We start from the raw sequence: 23,590 nt of genomic DNA, 5'->3' as shown, positions 1-23,590 counted from the left end.
GGCCGTCACTTCAAGCTATCTGCATGTAGATAGAACTTGGCTGGTCGGAAACGACTGGAGAGTGCTTCAGGCAGATTGCTATCAATTCAATGGATGCGGGGACATCCACTATAAACTGACCTTCAATGTCCACATTTGATTTGAGAGTTCCCTGAGGAGATTTTCACAAAGAGGGGAAATAATAGGGCAGACTTTTCTAGAGAGCAGAGGCTGGCCTATCCGCAGAATCTTCTAAGAGGGAAACTACTTGTAAGATTTACACGCTCTTTATCAGTTCTTGATGGGCTTAAATTACGCAGGTAATGGCTTCTGTGGTAATCATGTCGATATAGATGGGAGATTGACCACTTGAGAAATGTGAATGGATGAACCGTTACGAGTGTGTACCCTCTCCGACTGTACTCGGCAGGTGGCGGTGTTGGCTGTTACACGGTCTTTAAGAGACTGTAGCAGCTCTTATCAGTAGAGGGGGATATTTGCTGATGACCATGACGATTGCACTTCAAAGTTTAAAAAACTTAAACCATTTCACAAGTGAACCTTTTTGAGGCTTTCTTTAAAATGTCAAGTTCCTGGGGTACAGATTGCATCTAAATCTCTTTCATGGTTTGTTAAACCCCACTATATAATAATGTCTAAATTAGTATAAAACTATCCGTTGTTAACATTTTTTAGATATCTATATCTATCCTTTCATTTTGGGGTCATCTTCTATAATACTTTGGTCTTGAAATGACAGGAAGGAAGAGAGGCGAGCAGGGGCTGTCCATCTCAGTGGCATATAATGTATCTACCTGTTTTTGCTACAAACTATTTTTATCATCGCTTCTTCGGTTCTCTAAAGTGGAACCTGTTCGCTAATATTGCCAGCAGGAGAAATGGAAATTATTTGATGAAGTAGAAAAGGCACTACAGTTGCTCTATGTATCATCCTCACACACCTTATCACCCTAGTATATGCATTTCATCTTGATTTTATCTTTTTCTCCTCATAACATTTGCACCCGAGGACTCTCAAATCATTTGGTACAGTACCTGTAATAATGTATGAAGGAATGATGGCAAATCTATGTTGACATTTAATGTTTCAGATTGCGATCTTGACAAGATGGTATTGTATTAAATGTAAAATATAACCTTTTTGTTTCATACAGAACTAGTCTGTAAGTTTTTCCACAAAAATTTGTGCCAAGTGTTACTCCAGTTAAGAAAACAGTAAAATAATAGCAATTAATACCCAAATGGTTTGCACTGTCAAATGACACTATAATAAAATCACACATTCACAAACTGGAAGAAGCCCCATGACACAATCCTGATACAGTCTCTCCCAAATGCAGCAAGATTTTGCCGAGATACTTGTGAGAATAGACCTTTTCAAATTTTATCGGTGGATCTCGTTTCTCGTTTAAGCAAATTCAAATCGAAAACTTCTCTGTGATAAAGTGTCTGGGGCAAGATAAACTTTCAGGATCAAACAGACTCATTAATTACTAATTAAAGTTAATTTAGTAAAAATATCACAGAAAGAATTTGCCTAGCAACCGAATCCATAGAACTGCTGCCAAAAGGGAAGAAAACTTTACTGTACAGTATGTTATGTTTTTCATTGTTTTCTCAAATTTGAATCAATTTGGAATTCATTTTAAATTCAGTCTACGGTAGTAGTGTGCAACATATGTACAGAGCTACAAACTGCAAATCCAGACAATGATACAAAGGGTTTGGACTTGTTGTCTCGTACTTCAAGGTTGCTGGATGTAACTTGTATATAAGGGAAATGCCTTCAAGGAAAGGAAAGATGTTGCTACAGTTAATCAGGGCATTTTAACAAGTTGAATAAATGAATAAATATGAATAAAGAAACTCAATTTTTTTAAAACAGTTTGGGGTTTTGAACATTCCATGAGAGGCATTGGCATTTGATCTTTAAATGGTGTTAAGGTAGTGGAACCATATACATTCATAGATAAACATATCATATCATATAGTTGCGTGTTGGATTATGGAATTCTTGTTACATGGGTTGGAATGTTAGAAAAATTATGTGAAAAGTAACAAGCTGAAATGTCCACTGCGACTTATTCTCTGATATGAAGAGTTCATGATCTCTACATCAGGATCTGCTAGGGACAGTGGATTTGATCTCTATTTACTGTATTCAGATGTAAATAGGGTGAATCTCATTCATATAATCAGAGGGTAACTTATGGTGGATCTCATTATTCTCATCCTAAGATTCACAGTGGGGATTATTATATGATTATATAATCCCCACAGTTAGCTATGTACAGTATAGTTGTGTTTGATCTGATATCTAACTGTTGGAGCTACTGTACATAAAATGTTGAGATCTCATCTCCATTTATTACTGAGAAAAAGTAATAAATTTGGTGGATATGATATGTATAATATGTTTTACTATGATAAATTTGATAAATTACTTTGATAAATTTACTTTGATAAATTTGGTAGATATGATATGTATAATATGATTTACTCTAATAAAAGGTCAAACGGTGGAGCTGATCTTTAATAATATCTATTTTAGGTTTGATCTGATATCTAAGTTCTGTGGGAGCTACAAATGGCAGTTCTAATCTCACCAAATTTATAAGTAGGTCTACGTTTGGTGAACATGGTCTCTACAATTAGATTTACTTAATTGGTGGATCTGACCTTAAGTTATCATAAGTTTTTAAGTTAAGTTTGAGCTGATATCTACAGCAAAAGATATATATAGCTCTTCATGGTGGATCTGTCTTCTACAGATAGATCTACTTAAAAGTGAGTCCGTTGATCTTTGATTTATAAATATGCTGGTAATGATATCTGTAGTTGGGCTACTAATGAATACTGAATATGGTCTCTACATATTGAGCCTTACTTTAACCTTAATGAGTAATGTTTTAGAAAATATATTGGAATTTTCAGTCACCCTGGGACCTTTGTAAGCAATACTTGGCAGTGGAATAAAAATTAGAAAATGTAACACAATGAAAGTGTGATGCTTGATAAGTGTAAGTGGCATTGATGGAAATAGAACCATATACTGTAAACCATGACTATATACAGGAAGTGGATTAAGGAGCAAAGATAAGGAAGAACGGATTACATATGTTTGTTGAAATGGTAGTTATTTAGGGGTCCTGTATTTGTTGAGACCGGTGATGTGAGACTTATATAGATACTTATATGAACATCTACATATATATATATGTATATATATATATATATATATATATATACATATATATATATATATATATATATATATATATTAGTAGTCCAACTACAGATATCATTAACACCATATCTCATTTATTAGCTTCTCTTTTGGGTCGGCCTAATCACTTCAATTAGCTCCACATTTGGTGGACCTGTTCTCTTTTATTAGCAATTTATGCTTTTGTGTATGTGGGTCTGATCTCTAATAATTTGCCCGCCCTACTTATTCCTATTCTTAATAAATACTGTACATTCTAAATGGCACTGTACATCAGTGTACATCTCATCATCACAATTAGTCCTGATAGATCTACTTCCACTCAATGGTGAATCTAATATGTATGCAAATTTAAATGGAACAACCATCTAGAATTTGTAAGTGAACTGCACTGAAGGGTCAAATATTTGAAACCAAAGACACACCTGGTTGGATCAGACATATATATATACTGCACCCTCTACTCCACTCTCGAAGTAAAATGAGAAGCAATTTGTACTGTATTGGTCTTGGTGACTGCACATGTATGCTGTTCCAGATATCTTTGTAAATACATCTCAATCAAAATGGCCTACAATCTGTTGTTTGCATCATAGGTTTGAACTTGTAAAAGTTAATTGCTTCTCTCAAGAGAGGGACAGAGAGATGATAACAAAAAGAAGAAGAAGATAATTCATTCTCTGTCAGGTAACGTCAATTGAATTGATGGTCTCTGTGGAAACATCTATTCATTAGGGATTTTCAAGCAGGAATCAATTTAAGATGTGTTTGTTAAAAGGACAGCTTGGTAAGCTTTTAATAAAAAGGTCAAAAGAAAGAAAAAGAAAAAAACATGTTGTTTAAACTATGACGGAGGAAAGGTCTGTTCACCTCCCATTTGATGACCTACTTTGTGTGTACAAGGAGGCATAAAATTAGCTCTACGGAAGGCCAAGAGAAATCTCATTTGTGAGGGGGAGGGGGAAAAACATCAAGTCATATGATTTAAGGACTCTTTAGCCAAAAAGAAGTGATATATTATTGAAAGACGGTGAACATGAAATGATTTTTTTTTAGTATTACAAAAGAAAGGTGCTGGGTTAGAATAATGTCTTTTTCCGGTTGAAAGAAAGCCTTTATGCGGTCTGACAGAACTTAACTCCCTTCGAGGTGAGATGTGTGTTTAATGATACATGTGCTGGAAGTCATATCATTATCTTCTACATGTAATTTAATGGGATATCATGTCCGAAAGCTAGAAATTGGAACTCACATTTCTAGTTACAGGACCTTGAGCCAACTTAAGCAGTGGAGGGAAGAGTGTGTAAAACATGTCATGCTCACAGAAATCATTATACATGTACAACTATACAGCGACTGAAGATTTATGACAATATGCAACAATGCTCTATGAGTAACAGAATGAAAAAGTAATGACCCTCATCCTATTTTCACCCATAAGTGCTCTAAAAACAACCTTCTTCATTTAAAAGACAGAATTGTTGATCTCCCATGACCACCCCCCCCCCCCCCATCTCATTAAAACAACCACTGTGAAGTTGACTATGGTAAAGTTTCAATACTAGTATAGAAGTAGAGAGGATACCAACATCTCACTCAATATCTGTCATTTGACATGAGAAGTCAAGTTTCAAGTTGGAATTGATGGATTGAATTTACCTACTCAGATATCAAATGTCGTTAAATAATAGGCAAACCCCATCGTGGTGTGTTACCTTGAAAATGACCTTCTATCTCTAAGTAATGATCAGGTTGGTTTTGGTACTGTAAAAAAATACAAACAAGCTGACTGAATTTCCCGAATTTGCATTTGATTCAGAAACACTCTATCTCAAGAGTTGTATATGATATGTCTGCACCAGGTATACTGTACAGTACTTGTTGTACCCTGGAGGATGGATTCTGCCTCTCATCATCTAGCTGCCTCTTATCATCTGATGGTTTCACTTTGACCTCTATCAACTGGTTCAGTCACATTGGTATAACATTTGTAGGTGGGTCAGTTTAAATTAAAGAAAAATAGACATGGATAAATATGGGTGCGTACACAGCATGACAGACCATAGATGAAGAGAGGGTTTCCAAGAACAACAAGAGTAAGAGCATCAATACTCCTGAGATTAGTTTGTCAGGAATCTCTTCCATGTCAATTAAAACGAGGTCAGTCCAATGACCTTACAATGAACTTGTGGAGGTTGTCGAAAAAGTAGGTCCCAAGTTCATACTGTAAAGAGTTTATTCACTGGAACAACAAGTAGACACAACCTCTGTTAATTTTTCCTTCTTCTACTGAGATAAAAAAAAAGTCATGAAAAAATTATATGCATGAAAGTTTAATTTAATATGTAAATTGAGAAGCACATCTTAGCAAATTGTCTTGACATGAAAATGCAAACAAAAAGGTGGCACAAAACCAACCATGGTATGTAGCATATTTGAAAAATTCATTTGTGATTGTTAAACAAAGCTCTCAGAAAGTTAACAAGAATCTTGCTTTCATGTGGGAAGATACCCGAGTTTATAAAGTCTGAATGGTGTCATTTTGGGGGGAGGGGTAAATCTGTGATGTCATAGTGTCTCTAGAATTAAGGGTGCCTTTAACTTCTCCAAATACAGGGAGCAGCTCCCTACTTTTCTCTTTTTCTCTCCTTCTTTTCTTCTTATTTTGACGGTTCAGTACAATGCAGACAATGTTTGCATTGAAACGAGTACCATCATTTAGATCATTTATCATCGTTAGATGTTAAAAGGTTTTATATTTTAGATTCAGCATTTGGAAACCCATCTCTGGTTACAGAAATATCGTAATAAGTCAGATTATACAACACGAAAAATTGAAAGTCACATGTTACATAATGATGTCATTTTGAAATTGCTGTATTTATTGCTGTGGATTTGTTTTTGTTTTTGGCAGTTGTCCAAATATATTTTAATATTTTTCTCTCAAAGCTGGGTATATCTTGTGTAACAGAAGACACCATGTGTGTGACATAATACATCTTGGGAATAATACAGAAAGGCTGGCTACCACCTTGTCATAAGAATTTTGTTATCCTTTATTTCATTGCCATTTACTTAGTCAGCTAAAGAAGTATAGTATTACTGTAAGTTGAATATGAGGATATAAAATAAAGTCAAAATTAAATTTGACAAAAACAGTGACAATAACAATAAAATTATTAATCTACCCTTGAAAGATACAAAAAAAAAATTGTTGTTGTTCTAATATGAATTACAAAACAGTTCATGTTGCATAAATCTTATTCTATGTAAATTATATTACTATAATGTGATGTTGTCAAATTAATTTGCATAATGACTTTATCCTTCATAAAGGCTTTATCATTTTATTGGAACTCTCTATATGGCACTCGCAAATTATATTCTTAAATGGCTATAACCCTATAGTTATTTTCCCAGGTTGCATAAATGTTGAACATCGTAAAAACAATTCTTAGTTAGATGTTTCTTTAATTCAGTTTTTATTGAGAGCTGTTAAAAAGAACAATTCTTAGTTAGATGTTTCTTTAATTCAGTTTTGATTGAGAGCTGTTAAAAAGAAGATAAAGAAAAATGATGTTAAATCTGTTTGATAACAATATCAAGAAGAAACATGATTAAAAGAATAGTAATCCTTGAGGTTTCTGCCATAAATGTTACACAGTCAATGCTGAGGTCTGGGAAGGCTTGTTCAGCTGGATAGGAATTTGTAGAAAATAATTTGATTAATTCCTCTTCAGAACGAGGGTCGTATTAATGTCATATACAGAGAAGGAGGAGTGGAAAGAATTCAGAGGGAGTAAAACTTTCCCGATCGGCCAGACATTGGCTACTCCCCTCGCTGTACCAAAAGCTACACATTTTCTTTTTTACTGTTTATATACTGTACAGTCAGTGTTTACAAATCAAGCAACAGAAAAACTGGCTGGGAATTGCAATAAATAAATTTAGATATTTAGCAAAGAAATTATTAATGAGAAAGGGATTTGTGTTATGTACCTCATTGGCCATAATGACCTCTGGACTGTCCTCGGCCTAATGGAAATATCAAAGCTGTACTTGGTCATGTTCCTACACCTCTGTTTGGGTAGGAGAGGGGGTGGGTGGGATGGGCATGGGGGGCTTACCTGTAAGGAGTAGCAGTACTGTTAAGACCCAGTATGTAAAAGATCACACCCCCATCTCATATCATGAAGCCCTGAAGGGACCAGGGAAGGTACAGTATTTCAAGAGAAATTTTTGCCATTTCTTACAATTTGATTGAAAAAGGGACCTGACAAAATAGTATGCAGATGATTTGATGTGTGATTTGTGAAGATTTACCTGAATAATGTACATAACAGTAATCTGAAACACTGGAGAATAAAGATTCCCTTTTGTTCTTTTGGTATTATTAGAGCAGCAAAGAGGATCCGAACCCAGCTGACAAGCTCAGATTCCTTATTTGTAGTGTTTGCCTAGGTGAAGTCAGGTAAGCAACCTTAAGAGTAGTATTGGTTTTATTTACTTCATTTTGCGAAATACATTCTGTAGATTAGATTGTCTTATTTCCTTCAATTACAATCACCTTTCTGATAATTACTTGAAAAATTGGTTGAATTTGCTGGAAAAGTTATGTAACAAATTTAAACATATAACAAGGGTGGGTGTATATGTTTAGAATTTCAATTGTAAACTTTTTAATTATTACCATGATACAGTATGTGAAAAGTGTAGGGAATAATTGATTCAGTATCAGATGTGTAATGTGCTATATAAAATGGTCAAATAGCTATATACAAGTGGAAAGATGTTTAGCAATTTTTTACACCTGAAGCATAGTATTTTATAAAAGACAAAATTCTGAGCCCTCGAAACAGCTACACAAACTTTGAAAACTAACTTTTTCCCTGAATATGTACTTCATTCCTTCCTTACAGAAATAAAATGTGGGCATTTAAAAATGTTACAAATTTCAGTTCTAAGGTTTCCATTTCTTGTAATGATGTGTAAAACATATTTACTTCATGCCTTAGATACCTGTCTTCAATCAACATATATACTTCAGTCTGCCCTTTAAAACTATTCAAAGTGGTTAACATTGTATGCGTCCACATCACACCACATCACAGCACAGCGTCCACATCGACGCACTTCCAGGCTAATAATTTTTCTCTTAAGCTGTTGTCTTTTTTTCTGGGCCCTCTGCTTTAATATCTTTGCATTTAATTTTCTCTCTGGAATATCATTTTGCTGTTTTCCTCTAGTGAAGATACTGATGAGATCATCGAGTGTGACCACTGTGGGATAGCTGTTCATGAAGGTAAGAAATTGGTAGCTGTTTATGAACAATTTAAGCCTTGAGAGGAGATTAGTTCTCCTTTACCAGTTTATAAAGCAATTTTCAACAATATTTAATACCTCATTGATCAAAGACCAATTGGTTCATTAGTTCTGTGGTGAGTTGTTTGTGTGTTTTCTCACTTGGATTATTATTAGAGAGGTACTGTAATCACTTTCCTCCATTAAAAATATTTTGATCTCATCATGAGCGGTGGGTGACCTATATGCGTACTAATGAAAAGGATATTTTATTATCCCATAGTGAATCAAATTGGACAATTTAATGATTAAAGGTGATTTTCTCTGTTTTTCTGATTTTGATGGACTTGTAATTTAACGTGAGAACAAGCAATTTGCTAATTACCGTTCTGTGATAATCATTGTTGGAAATTGCATAAAATACAACCATTACTTTACAATTTCCTGTCACTGAAATTATATTTTCTGAGCAATTGTTGCAAAAATTGGAATCATCAGATCTAAAGATACACATGCACCGTTGTTAGAAAAAAGGAGTTACAGTATTTATAAATACGAAAGAACAAAATATTATTTCTTTCAACAAAAACTCCACCAAAAATTCTCGATATCAGATTGTCCTTATATTTTGTATTTCTCTGAGCTGTCTTACAGGCAAACTTGTCTATTGCCAAGTATTTCATGTTGTCTAGTCACCTACTAAATAGCAATTTTATCTTCTCGCAGGTTGCTATGGTGAAAATTTGTCTGACAACGAATCAGTGAGTAGTGTTGAGACTGACAGTTCCACTGAGCCCTGGTTTTGTGATGCCTGTAAGGCTGGAGTGAATAATCCAGTGAGTATACCTCCAATTGCATATTGCAAAGGGAAGGGACTGGGGATTGGGGGAGGCATAAAGGCATTTATGTATATATATATATATATATATATATATATATACATATATATATATATATATATATATATATATATATATATTTATATATATATATATATATATGTATATATGTACTATTGAAATTGTAGTGAGTTGGGAAAATCCAGAACAGTGAAAAAACTTCCAGCCTCCACCGGGATTCGAGACCGGGCCTCCCGCTTTGTAGGCGGACTGATTGTATGTCCAGAGGTTCGAAACCGGTAACGAAGGTCGTCATTCCACTGTAGGCGTATACATATGTTTATATATAATTCTACTGTAGGCGTATACATATCTACAAAAATCTTTGGTTTAAATATAGCCAAATGTTATAGACCTAACAAAGTTGATAAGCAGCAGATGTTATCTGCATGCAAGTCTAACCTAGTTAGTAGAGTACACATGGGGCAAAGTATTGCTATGACAACTAGGTTATATGCAAAGCCAGCAGCTGATGGCACAGATTGTTATAGGTCAGTAGAAATTTATTTGCAGGATAACATTTGAAAATGTAACGATGGACCAGTAAAAATATCCGAGTGAGTGGGAAGTGCAACATTAGTGTTGTATATAAATTAGAGTGATGTCATGCAAGTAAAGAACTTGGAACTATAAAGTGAAGCAAGAAGAAGAATGTTTGTGTCATGTTTACCAATGACATTCAGCAAAGACTACACCTTTTTATTTTTATGTCATTATTTGGCAAACTTGTGAACAGAAAACTTGACACAAGATTTATATTGACTACTATCGATATTCTGAAACGTTTTCAAACTTTTGGGAAATTGAAGCTTGAAAGTATGTGACTCTTTGGTGCCATTAAAGCATATCTAACGACACATGTTGCACTACTAATATTTGTCCTGTATCCTAGGGCAGTGGTCGGCAAACTTTCAGGCCCAGTACCCAGGACCTTTCATGCAGTTACTACTGTGGGAGTAAAACTGAAAAGAAATATATTCAATATTTCTTCATAATTTACATGATAATTGGCGTCTATTTACCGAAAGATGGTTATACTTCAATAAATTTGACACGGTCATTAATGTAAAGGCAATGCAAAGGAATTTAATTTAGTTTTGTGCGTAGTACCAAGTATCTCTTTTCGTTGGGTACTTTATTTTTCTTTAAGAAAATGCCAGAGATTGCTTTCTTGAGCCTCAGGTGCAACCGATCTATTTTAGAAATAAGCCATTTTGCGCAGAGCAGAACTGTCTGGATACTAAGTTTACTTCTAAGCTGGAAACTGGTTTTCAAAATTCATGTCTCATGTTTGTCTGTTTTATAATTGTGTTTTGCCCCTTTTTTATTTTCACTTCCCCACCTCTGTCTTTATCTACCCTTTTGATTTATTTTTGTTTTGTACAGCTTTAAAATAAAATTTAAAAAAATGGGGTTCCACCTACCGGATACTTTACACACTTTGGTTTTTATCAATATGCACGATTTTGATCTCTTTTGGTTGAGGCCTTTAGCCAACTCTTAGGAGAATGACTGGTTTATCGGGGAGGGGGGGGGGTACATCAAAGCCTACATTAACCTTAATTTTGAAAAACAAAACATCTAACCCACCTTTGGCAACCCCGCTTGCGTACTGATAATTGCATCCATACAAGATATTTTTTCCTAACATAAATGGCAAACAGTGTTGTCATTGATCTTATTTTGTAGATTATAACTCATTAATTTTCATTTGAAAGGACTTGTTTTTGCCATCAGTAATGCCTGTTTTGTATAAATCAAAACATTTTCCAAGAATTACCAATCATCCCAAAGACCTTTTCATTGTACATCCTGGCAATAAGTGTGATCTCATTGGCCAAGGTGATTTATAAGGATGTTTGCAAGATATCCTAAGAATAAAACATACTACCTCTTTTTCTGAACATTGAAACACGAAATGTCCGGAAAGATTAGCAATGCCACCATTAACCTGACGATGTTTTCTTCCTAAAAGTAGTTTTTCTTTTTAAATCACTCCCACTTGCTGCACTGATATAAATTCATCCACCTCCTGTCAGAATAAATGAGGCCGGTTTGTTTCAATTTATTTTGAAATTTATTTATCTGTACTTGGATCTTAGGATAAAGAACTCCTGTCAAGAAAAGCCAAAGGGTGCTGACCGCAAAACTAAGATCATATTGTTGATATTGTGAACGAATGTTAGGTAAACAGGAAATTGTAGAGGTTAACGTTAAATAAGCAAATCAGGGCTTCCGCATGATGACTGCTACTGTATGTTATGACCTTTCTGCAGGTACTGTACTGCTCCCTTCTCGTACCTCTCTCCATTTTCGATTCTACCATAAAATTTAGAGGTAGCATTCTATATACTGTATTTATATGCAATCAAATCTACCTTAACTTAGTGGTAGCATTCCATATGTATTCAATCGAATCTACCTTGACTGAGTGGTAGCATTCTATATATTTTATATATGCAATCGAATCTACCTTAAAACTTAGTGGTAGCATTCTATGTATATTATATATATGCAATCGAATCTACCTTAACTTAGTGGTAGCATTCCATATGTATTCAATCGAATCTACCTTAAAACTTAGTGGTAGCATTCTACAGTATATTTTATTATGCAATCAAATCTATGTTAAATTAGTGGTAGCATTCTATATATTTTATATATGCAATCGAATCTACCTTAAAACTTAGTGGTAGCATTCTATATACATTTTATTATGCAATCAAATCTATGTTAAATTAGTGGTAGCATTCTATATATTTTATATATGCAATCATATCTACTGTAGATATTAAAATAGTGGTAGCATGCTGTATATTTTATAGGTGCAATCAAATCTATGTTAAATTAGTGGTAGCATTCTATATATTTTATATATGCAATCGAATCTACCTTAAAACTTAGTGGTAGCATTCTATATACATTTTATTATGCAATCAAATCTATGTTAAATTAGTGGTAGCATTCTATATATTTTATATATGCAATCGAATCTACCTTAAAACTTAGTGGTAGCATTCTATATACATTTTATTATGCAATCAAATCTATGTTAAATTAGTGGTAGCATTCTATATATTTTATATATGCAATCATATCTACTGTAGATGTTAAAATAGTGGTAGCATGCTATATATTTTATAGGTGCAATCAAATCTATGTTATATTAGTGGTAGCATTCTATATATTTTATGTATGCAATCATATCTACTGTAGATGTTAAAATAGTGGTAGCATGCTGTATATTTTATAGGTGCAATCAAATCTATGTTAAATTAGTGGTAGCATTCTATATATTTTATATATGCAATCATATCTACTGTAGATGTTAAAATAGTGGTAGCATGCTATATATTTTATAGGTGCAATCAAATCTATGTTATATTAGTGGTAGCATTCTATATATTTTATATATGCAATCATATCTACTGTAGATATTAAAATAGTGGTAGCATGCTATATATTTTATAGGTGCAATCAAATCTATGTTATATTAGTGGTAGCATTCTATATATTTTATGTATGCAATCATATCTACTGTAGATGTTAAAATAGTGGTAGCATGCTATATATTTTATAGGTGCAATCAAATCTATGTTATATTAGTGGTAGCATTCTATATATTTTATATATGCAATCATATCTACTGTAGATGTTAAAATAGTGGTAGCATGCTGTATATTTTATAGGTGCAATCAAATCTATGTTAAATTAGTGGTAGCATTCTATATATTTTATGTATGCAATCATATCTACTGTAGATGTTAAAATAGTGGTAGCATGCTGTATATTTTATAGGTGCAATCAAATCTATGTTATATTAGTGGTAGCATTCTATATATTTTATGTATGCAATCATATCTACTGTAGATGTTAAAATAGTGGTAGCATGCTATATATTTTATAGGTGCAATCAAATCTATGTTATATTAGTGGTAGCATTCTATATATTTTATATATGCAATCATATCTACTGTAGATGTTAAAATAGTGGTAGCATGCTGTATATTTTATAGGTGCACTCAAATCTATGTTAAATTAGTGGTAGCATTCTATATATTTTATGTATGCAATCATATCTACTGTAGATGTTAAAATAGTGGTAGCATGCTGTATATTTTATAGGTGCAATCAAATCTATGTTAAATTAGTGGTAGCATTCTATATATTTTATATATGCAATCATATCTACTGTAGATGTTAAAATAGTGGTAGCATGCTGTATATTTTATAGGTGCACTCAAATCTATGTTATATTAGTGGTAGCATTCTATATATTTTATGTATGCAATCATATCTACTGTAGATGTTAAAATAGTGGTAGCATGCTGTATATTTTATAGGTGCAATCAAATCTATGTTATATTAGTGGTAGCATTCTATATATTTTATGTATGCAATCATATCTACTGTAGATGTTAAAATAGTGGTAGCATGCTGTATATTTTATAGGTGCAATCAAATCTATGTTATATTAGTGGTAGCATTCTATATATTTTATGTATGCAATCGAATCTATGCCAAATTAGTGGTAGCATTTTATATACTGTATTTTACGTTTTTCCATTTGTGAATATTTGCACTTTTTTACATCTCTTGTACCTTGTTTTGGGAAATGATAAACATTAATATGATTCAAGATGAATTAGTTTTGACTCTCTCCAGCCTACAATTTGAATACTTTTCAAAATGACTGTAATGCCACATATAGTAAAATCCAAAATCCATTTAATACATAAGTACTTTGGTTTTTGTGTGGAAATCTTACTAAAGCTGAAGCATGAATTATTCATTAATGATAAGGTAAGGTTTCCAGTGGTCTCATTTGCTGCTATAGATTTAGGATGAATTATTAAAACCGTGGCGACTAAAGGGACCAATCGAGAGATTGAAACAGAAATTTCACTGAAGCCGCCACATATCAAGAAAAGATTTGTTTGGTGATCCTCTTATTATTGAAATGAAACAAAAAAAGAACTTCTGAAATTTTTAGAAAACTAGAATAATGTATAACAAGGTAAATAGTTGGCCTCATTTACCGCTAGATTAAGGATTAATTAAGTAGAACAGCGGGTAAAGATTGATCTTCACGTATTAGATGTGGAGCAGCATATATCCAATAATAAAATAATAAACAAGAAATATTTGTTCAGTTTGCATCCTATTTACCCAGGGATGGAAGAAAATTTCTGTTGTAAACTTTTAGAAAATGAGATTTATTCTATTGATGATAATGGGAGATAGAGTAGAATTACAAATAATTAAAACCTATCTTTTCTGCTCGCTTACTTTTGTTTTACAGCCGTGTGAATTATGTCCTAATCTTGGAGGTATTTTCAAGGAGACAGATGCTGGGAGGTGAATTTTTATGATTTTCTCGTTCTATTTCATGTTTTTGTCTTGATCAGGATCTAACAATTTTATTAGAAGATATATTTATAGCTTAATTCTGCTCAAAATTTTGATATTTTGCTATGCTTCTAGAATCTTAAGTTTTTCCAGTAATTTTACCATTTTTTGAATTATTTTAAACAACTGTTTCTTGTTATTTTTAAAAACAGTCAATAACAATGGCATTGAAATTGAAATTTCCAATTTTATCAGCACTTTTCCACAAATGTGTTTTTATCTTTTGGTCGCTCCTGCTGTTCAAACGTTTATCAAAGTTGACCTTAGTCAGCAGAAGGGCTCACATCAATGTTGATCATGGGTAATATGATCATAACCCTTCATGCTGCATAACAAATTTTGGAGTCTTAATGTAAGATTCCTTCTTACATTTGCTATAAGGCGATCTGAAATTAGATGCCTATCAAAAATATTGAGGGAAGAAAAGTGTGTTACCAACAGTGTATGTTATCAAATTTCCATTTTGTTCATGATTTATTCGGCTAAATACATCAGTTTAAAAAGTAAAGATGGTCAGGTGTAACCTTCACTGCAATCGATAGATTCTTTGCATATTTTTATTCGCAAATATCATCAATATGTTTATGAGACAGTAACATGCTTCTTTCCTTGTTTTTGTTGTTTTTTTTTCAGATGGGTACACATTGTGTGTGCTCTGTACATTCCAGGTGTTGCATTTGGTGATGTAGAGAAGCTCAGATGGATTACCCTCTCCGAAATGAATCCCACGAAATGGGGAGCAAGGGTAGGAAAATCATCTCTCATTGGTGAAATCATGAAATAAGACTTTAAAGTAGAGTACATTTTAGGAAGCAGTATCGCAGATGTGTACCTGGAAATAGACATAAATTTCACCTGCTTGAACGGTTAGTTTACTGCTGGGGTGGGCAACCTATGGCCCACGGGCCACATGCGGCCCGCCAGTGATTTTTTTGCGGCCCGTGAGGTGTCTCAAGAAAAAAAAATCTATTTTACATCATCACAAAAAAGGAGCTAGCTGCTTAGAATTTATCGGCACTACTGATGCTGTGAGGTACTGTAGGCATATTATCCCCATTAATTATCAACTGTACTGTATTGACATTAAGTTTTTGTGAATACAGATTAAGTACACACACCTATTGCTTGAAAGTACTCCGAATCAAAGGTTTGCAATCAACAGCAGGTCGTTGGTTAGGTGCGGCCCAGTCAATTTTTCACTCCTTATATCTCGCCCATTCATTCAAAAAGGTTGCCTGCCCCTGGTTTACTGTATAAGGAGGAACAATATAAGAAAATAACATTTAAATTTCAGGTGATTTAATATATTTGAAGCTTTCCACATGTTGTTCATGTCCTAGTTAAGTTGATGGTTTCTTATCATGATATATTCAAACATTTAATACTTTGTGTAGAACAACATAAAGTTACAAACCCCACTCAAAGTAGAGATTTTATCAGCTGCGATGATAATCAAAGGGCTGACCTTGCTAACGGCCGATTATCAAAGACAAATGATGTTTTAACGATCTCTATTATACTGTATTATGCAAAACTGACCTCATGTTTGCTTTATAACAAAAAATAAAGAAATAAAATAAAAGCCCCCCTCTAAGGTAACACATTGAGGACACTTCATTTAATGGGAACCACTCGGATTTCCCTTTTAAGCTAATCAAAACTACATATGCTGCACAAGTGTGAGATCTTTATTGCCCAATAAAAAGAAAAGATTTTAATAGAAATGGATAATCAATTTGGTCGGTTTGTCCTCAACTACTACTTTTACGAAAGGAGTTGTAATGACTATGACATTTACATAGTTATCTCTGATATATCTGATATATATGCCATTAATGCCTTGTATTGAAAATTTGAAAAAAATGTGATGAATCCAGTAACGTAACTTGAGTAGATACCATTCAATAAATGTGTGTTATTAGCCGATGAAATCGTTTGCAAATGAGTAGCAATTTACTGGACATAATTGTTAAGTGTTCTACAAATTAGACCACAAAAGAAAAAAAAAGCCAAAACAATGTAGAAAAGAGTGATTTGTAATTCTGAGTTATTACCACAATTTGTCAAAATGATAAGATTAAAAGGTTGCGAGAGATATCGGAAAACAGCCTCTAGGACTTTTTTTTTTTTTGAGACCTAACTAGTCAAAGTAATGAATTGCACTGCTAATAGATTTTAGCATCAAAGAGTTTTGGATAAGTTTATCATATATCAGAGATGTTTGAAGTTTTCTCTTATGTATGTGAGTAATTTTTATTTGTATCTTGTATTATGATTTAATACAGGTCGGTAAAAATAAAAATTCTTCAGTCAAATCTTTAATAGTTATTCAACTTTGTAGAAAAGTTCTGATGCATTAACAAATCAAAACCTATCAAAATAGTTGCATATTTACAACTTAATACAGTGTTTATCATGAATGTCAAAGGTCATTTGAGGTCAACAGAGGGAAGAAAGTGTGAAAATCTTGTAAACATATCTCAAGGAAGGTTGCCTGTGCAGTTCATATATTTGGCATGTGGATTTCCTGTAATTAGTTCAGCGATCCCTATTCTTTGTGGTAGAGGTCAAAGGTCATTTGGGGTCAGCATTGCGCAAAATGTGATTATATCAAAAGTGCCTTATTTCCAGAACCAGAACATGAAAGGAGCTCATGTATATATGAGCTCCTTACCATGCATAGGAGCATGCATATATATGCATGGTATGATAGCCTTGTGTATTGTATAGTTTGTAACTTTGTACACAATTTGATTTAGGTCAGAGTTCATTTACGGTCACCGGGTGTCAAAACTTGAACACTATGTAAATGTGATATTTCCAGATAGTAAACTGCAGAAGCTGGTATGTATGGCTATGGCTTCTCTATAATGAGTACAAGAATGCTCTTGTTTTGGTGGAGGTTACAGGTCATTTGGGGTCATCAGAGGTGACACTCTGAAAATTTTGAACATGGCTTCAGGAGATAGGCAGTTTCATCAGATGTCATATTGGTATATGACTTTCATATAATGAGTAAAAGAGTCCAGTGATTCTTTGTGAAGGTCAAAGCTCATTTGAGGTCAACAAGGGGAGAAGAGTTATGACATTAAAAGCACTGTAGCTGGGTAAATTTTGTTTTCAATTTGTGATTTCTAATTTGTCAATTTGTTTCTAAAAAGTCAATGGTTGTTTAAAGGCTAGCAGAATTCAATGCCTGAAAACCTTTCTTCTTAGTTGGGGATGTGGCCTGTGATAAGCTTTGGGTTTCAGCGTGACATTTTGTGCAAGGACATGTTGAACAGGAAAGCACATAATTGGTCAGATCTTAACTGATATTGTTGTCATGAAAATTGAGAATGATTTGCATGTTTAAGAAGCTAAGTTATAATTCCTAAAAGTTAACACCATATCAGGGTAATATTTCATTGCTCTCACTATCTTGGTATACATCCATGCTCTCACCATACTTAATTGGTACAGGTTTAAGATGCTGTTTAAGATGTCATTTGTATCTAAGTTTAATCAGATATTACTGCACAATATCTTAAACTGCTCTGAATTCTCAATATTCCAGACCTCAGGGATTTAATGTGACACAAAACACTTAACCAATTGCAATTGTAAGCTTGCAAATGCAATTATTTCTATGATCAATGGCTTTATTGTGTCACTAACAAGGGCGTAGGAACCGGGAGGGCTGGGGGGGCGCCAGCCCCCCAGTGAAAAATGTGGAGGGGCGGAAGTATCATTCCGCCCCCCCGCACCGCAAGTAAGAAAACCCCTTTTTCATTTCCAAATGAGAAAAAAAAATCACATTTGGAGCACCAAATTGCATCTAAGGCCAGGTGAAAATACAAAATTAAGTTTACAAAATGGAGTGGGTGTTGAAGTGTGCTATATTGCACCAAATTGCATCTGAGGCCACCTGGAAATGCAGAAAATTCCCCTTAGACCCCTCCCCCAGGCCGGCCATCAGTCTTCAGCCCCCCCCACTCAAAAGTACCTTCCTACGCCACTGGTCACTAACTTACATAGGATTTGACCTTTCCTCTTTTAAGTGGCTGAGAGGGTTTCCACTTCCACTAATGACTGTTATCTGTCATCAACATTTATATTTAAAGGGGAATACCTTGCAATGACCAAGTTATCTGGTATGATGTTCTGGTACTTCAGGACACATTTTCCTCAGTCGCTCTATCAAACAGGTGATTCCATATACAGTATAAACTTCTAAGGCAAGGAATCACCAAGTTTGCTGGCTTTCTGGTTGAAATAAGCATTTCATAGCATATCAGGGTGGACAACTTTTGTCTTTTATTGTAAAGATTGTTGCCATGTTGTTTACTACTTTTTCGATTCCTTAGGGTAGTCACAGTCACTGGATGTTAATTTCATTCTCTCTAAACAGGAATGCTGTTACTGTGAGGAGGAGTGCTTCAGTCGCACTGGAGTCTGCATCGGATGTGATGCGGGCATGTGCAAGAACTACTTTCACGTTACTTGGTTAGTTACGTATGACTTCAAATTACGATGGAAAGTTTCCCATCTACATTCTTCATCTCACTACAAAATAGACAGTATTTCATTAATGAGTTTATATAGCTCCGCCACAGCCGGCACGAGGGTTCTGTAGTTTGTTGGTAATAAAAGGGATTAGACCTATGCATAGCACGCAGGTCCAATGATTTGTTGGTTATGAAAAGATTTAGACCTGCGTGTAGCAGGAGGGTTCTGTAGTTTGTTGGTAATGAAATGGTTTAGACCTGTGCATGTGTTCGATCATTTGTTGGTTATGAAAGGATTAAGAGCTGTCTGATAGTTTGTTGGTCATGACCGGTTGTAGAGCTGTGCATAGTACAAGGGTTTGAAATTGTCGGTAATAGCTCTGTCATTGCAGAAGAGTTCAGTAGTTCTTCTTGGGATTAATGTAGTCAATATACAGTATCTTGTGTTTATATACACCATTCACTGGAGTAATTTGCATATCAAAGCTCTAAAGTAAACATACTGTTTATTTATTCATCAAAAACATGTGAATATTCATAGCCATGTTAATATTGATAAGCCATGTAATTCTGATTGTACAATGATAATTTTCCCTTTCTTTTCAGTGCCCAAAGAATGGGTCTGCTCTCTGAGGTTTCTCCAGAAGTGGTATGTTATAACTCATTGTATCATGTTGATATTAATGTAATCAATTTATATCTCCAGTGGTCATCAATTTACTCTTATTTCAACTTAAACCCAAACATATACAAAGTTTCCTTGGAATTACTGTATGTTATAGCCATTAGCAGAACTTCACCTCAAACTCTGGGGAGGTCAAATTGGAGGAGAATGGTGGGGGGGTGGGGGGTGCAGTTGGGGGAAGGGGAGAGAGGGTTAGTTGGAGGTCACTTTTATCCTTCTAATAATAAAAATGTTCCATTTGTCTTTCTCCTTTAGTTACCTATTATTTGATCTGCTGTGTATAGAATATGAAAGAGTAGCGAAGATGGGTTAAAGAAGTAAACATGTGATGTGTTGCCAGCAGCGTTTACTAGTACTGTATTGTTTTCACCACCAACGGATCATTATTTTCATTTCTAAAACCTGCCCAGATTTGCAAATTGGTCACTCAGACATTTGGCCATGGTAGTATTTTAACCACACACCAAAGTCAAAAATCATAATTGAGAAAGGTTGTAAATGGTTGATGTTTTTTTTTGTTATTCTTTGAAATGAAACTTCACTGAGTCAGCAATGAATGACAAGCACTGTTATAGAAGTCTTGTATCAAATAGTAAGTGGACCTTTAGTGACCAAACCAAGTTGGACACCTGCTTGCTGAAAGCTGTGATTATCATCAAGGGAGAAATGACCTATTTTGAAACTGGCCAAAGGAATGATACCATTAGTGCCTGCTAGATCGCCTTTGGTTTTGGCCACTAAATGCCTCGCCATGTGGAGTATATGAGTCTGTCTTTGTGGATCAATTGCAGTCGTAAAATTAACAAATTCGAAATTTAGCTTACACTTCATAAATTTGTGAACAAAATTAAAATATAACACTACTTTAAAAGATCTGCTACATTTCGCCGACTACACGATCTCTATAGTAATTCCTCTATCATGACAACAGCTAGGTTTGGGTTGACATGAATCAACTATTTTACGGTGTTTAATATTTAAATCTCATAAAAACACAGGGATATGTACCTTTCTTAGTAAAGCTTCATTGCAAAAAATGAAGTATTAACAAGTCAAAAACAATACAAATCTTGAAGATGTTGTCTAAGTTTGATCATTTCCACCCTCGTTTTAGGAAAATAAGTTTGGTACAATTGCTGACCAAAACACCACCTTTAAGGTCTTTTATTCAGTATGCACATTTTGTTTCATTCTGTCAAATTTCAGTCACTTGATGCATATGGCACTCCTTATCGTGCTATCCACATGAATTGTTTCATCTACGTAAAAGTAAGATTGAAAAATACATTAGCCTGATTAAAACTGTCGGAAACTGTTTGCTTAAACCGTATATTTGCTTTTCCTCCACACAGCACATCGCCGACCCTTTTTATGCCTACTGCAAGCTACACGTCGATAAATCCATCATGAGGTACAAACGCCAAAATTTCCTAGCCATCCAAAGTCACCCTAAGGCCGGCATCAAACAAGAGCAGGTGGAGACAGCTGCCATGCAGCGGGTCCTGAACAAACTTGATAAATCCAGAAGCCGGTACGCCGAGGTGAAGGGTAAACGACCACCCCCGTGGGTGCCTACGGAGAAGGTGCCCCGTGCATTGACAACCAGTGCCTCTGCCTGTAGAAAGTTGATGAGAAAGGCCGAGTTGATGGGCATCGTGTCCGACGTAAGCGTCGCAGGAAATGCAACGGATCCTAAGCGGAAGTGGCACGTCCAGCCAGGGTTTACCCCAGAATTTGTCAATTATTTTCTTGGTGAGGAAAATTGTTCTGTTCGTGCGATGTTGTGTAATGATAAAATATTAAACATTGAAAAACTCTGATAAAAAAAGTCATAGTTAAGTTGTTGGTAAAGAAGACCTTTGTTTTTCGTATGTTAAGATAAACTATATACAGCCTGACAAATACACTGATGGTAGGCCTGCTACAGTTACCTCACAGGGCATAGTTAAACCCCCCTCCCTCATCTCCCTCCCCTCCATAGAACATTATGTAGTATATAGGGGCCTATCCATGATGGGATATTTTGCGAAAAACAGCTTGATAATGTGTATGTCAAGCTGTCTGACCATAACCTCTTGTATATAGCACTTCCACTTCAGTTAAGGGAAATAGATACATCTTTAACTTTTAACTGTGGTCAGCAAGATCAAGTTTGTGCACACCCCGATTTGTATGTATGTATGTATGTATATGTGATCTTCCTGCATGCAGGAACTCGCGAAAGAAGCCATTGAGGCTTGTAGACTCGCAAGCTGACCGAAGCCAATCTCTCGGCACACATCCATTTAACGTCCATGTCAGGAAGTTGTTATTGAACAACACCCTTGCCAGACGACACACATTGCTGTCGGCGGGGAATCGAACCGGGGATCTCATGACTGGGAGACGCCGGCGTTAACCAGTAGCCTATACACTCCGCCTGCTCAGGATTTAACTGCTCAGGGTGACAATTCAGGTCAGGGATTGGGTAGGGTGGGTAGAGGGAGGGGAATGGGCTGTCTCATGGGATTTGGATTTCATTGTATCAAAATAATTTTTCTGGTTAAGTGTTTATTTATTTGTACGTTATTTGTCATCTTTCTTTGCCTTGGTAGATCGAGACGTAAGGCTGTCAAACTATAAGAGCCAACTTAAGGAACTCATCAAGCACTCTGAAAAGTTAAACAAAGAGGAACAGAGGCTGAGGAACTTCTACAATAAGGTAAAAACCAGCTCTTTATGATTTCAAGAATACCTCCTTTTTGCAGAAAATAAGCAGTTTTCTTAACTTAGAGAGATCATAAGTTAGACGAATAACAAGAACCAGTTTCCATAAGAGGATAACAAAGTCTAAAATTTCCAGAAATTTATATCACAGCGCAAGGAACAGATACACGTTTGCCGAAATCCCATCATGATAACATGTTGTGTTGTGTTGTGTTGTTGGGATATGAAGCTTTGCTACCAAGATGGGAGTGAGTCAACGATGGTATTTAAATTTACCATGGATGACTGTTCATCTCCCATTGTTTTGAAGTTGGAATTAAGGATGCCTGATCATAAATGCCACATAGCTTTGATAAAATCCTTCATAATTGTAGGCTTTGTGTCACTCCTGTACAAAAAATGTTGGATGTCCTTGTACTTTTGTATTGTAATTTGATCAACTTTTCTTGTACATGTTTGTTTTTGGAATTATTACTATTTTTGTTGTGGTCTGGACAAAAATTAGGCCACAGATTGGTTAGTATACATTCCCTAACAGTTTGCAATGAAACTCATCTCATAAAAAGCATGGGAAGAGACTTAAAGAAGAATGGAGGCCATAACAATGCAATGGACAGTTGAAATTAAATTACGAAAGTTGCAAACATATATAAATAAATGACTGTAACATTTGTCAGCGAAAATTTTCAAAAGCATGTGAAGTACTTAGAGAACCAGGGGTTGGGGGAATAGCATTTACCAATTAGACAGTCTGAATTATACAGTGAAAAATGAAAAATCACATCCAATGACATTAACTTCCATTACGTCTTTTGACCCTGGACTTCGGAACTTTCATGTTAACCCCTGGAAGGGTTACATTTGACTTGAGATCTGA

The 23,590-nt window shown here is 34.8% G+C and overlaps 1 protein-coding gene across 1 annotated transcript in view; it reads left to right on the top strand.

Moving 5' to 3' along the window:
• The window catches only part of LOC139966432 (PHD finger protein 14-like), a 37,299-nt gene that overhangs the window by 6,000 nt on the left and 7,709 nt on the right, over positions 1 to 23,590 (top strand). The window contains exons 4-12 of the mRNA XM_071969416.1: positions 7,624 to 7,697; positions 8,473 to 8,528; positions 9,254 to 9,363; positions 14,729 to 14,784; positions 15,469 to 15,580; positions 19,226 to 19,320; positions 19,929 to 19,971; positions 21,360 to 21,759; positions 22,602 to 22,708. Of these exons, the coding sequence (XP_071825517.1) occupies positions 7,624 to 7,697; positions 8,473 to 8,528; positions 9,254 to 9,363; positions 14,729 to 14,784; positions 15,469 to 15,580; positions 19,226 to 19,320; positions 19,929 to 19,971; positions 21,360 to 21,759; positions 22,602 to 22,708 (1,053 nt within the window). The remainder of the gene's footprint in view (positions 1 to 7,623; positions 7,698 to 8,472; positions 8,529 to 9,253; positions 9,364 to 14,728; positions 14,785 to 15,468; positions 15,581 to 19,225; positions 19,321 to 19,928; positions 19,972 to 21,359; positions 21,760 to 22,601; positions 22,709 to 23,590) is intronic.

The sequence above is a fragment of the Apostichopus japonicus genome, chromosome 4 (genome assembly GCF_037975245.1).
Source record: "Apostichopus japonicus isolate 1M-3 chromosome 4, ASM3797524v1, whole genome shotgun sequence".
Lineage (NCBI taxonomy): Eukaryota > Metazoa > Echinodermata > Holothuroidea > Aspidochirotida > Stichopodidae > Apostichopus > Apostichopus japonicus.
The sequence above is the reverse complement of the archived record's forward strand: the minus strand, read 5'-3'. Positions and strand labels throughout refer to the sequence as shown.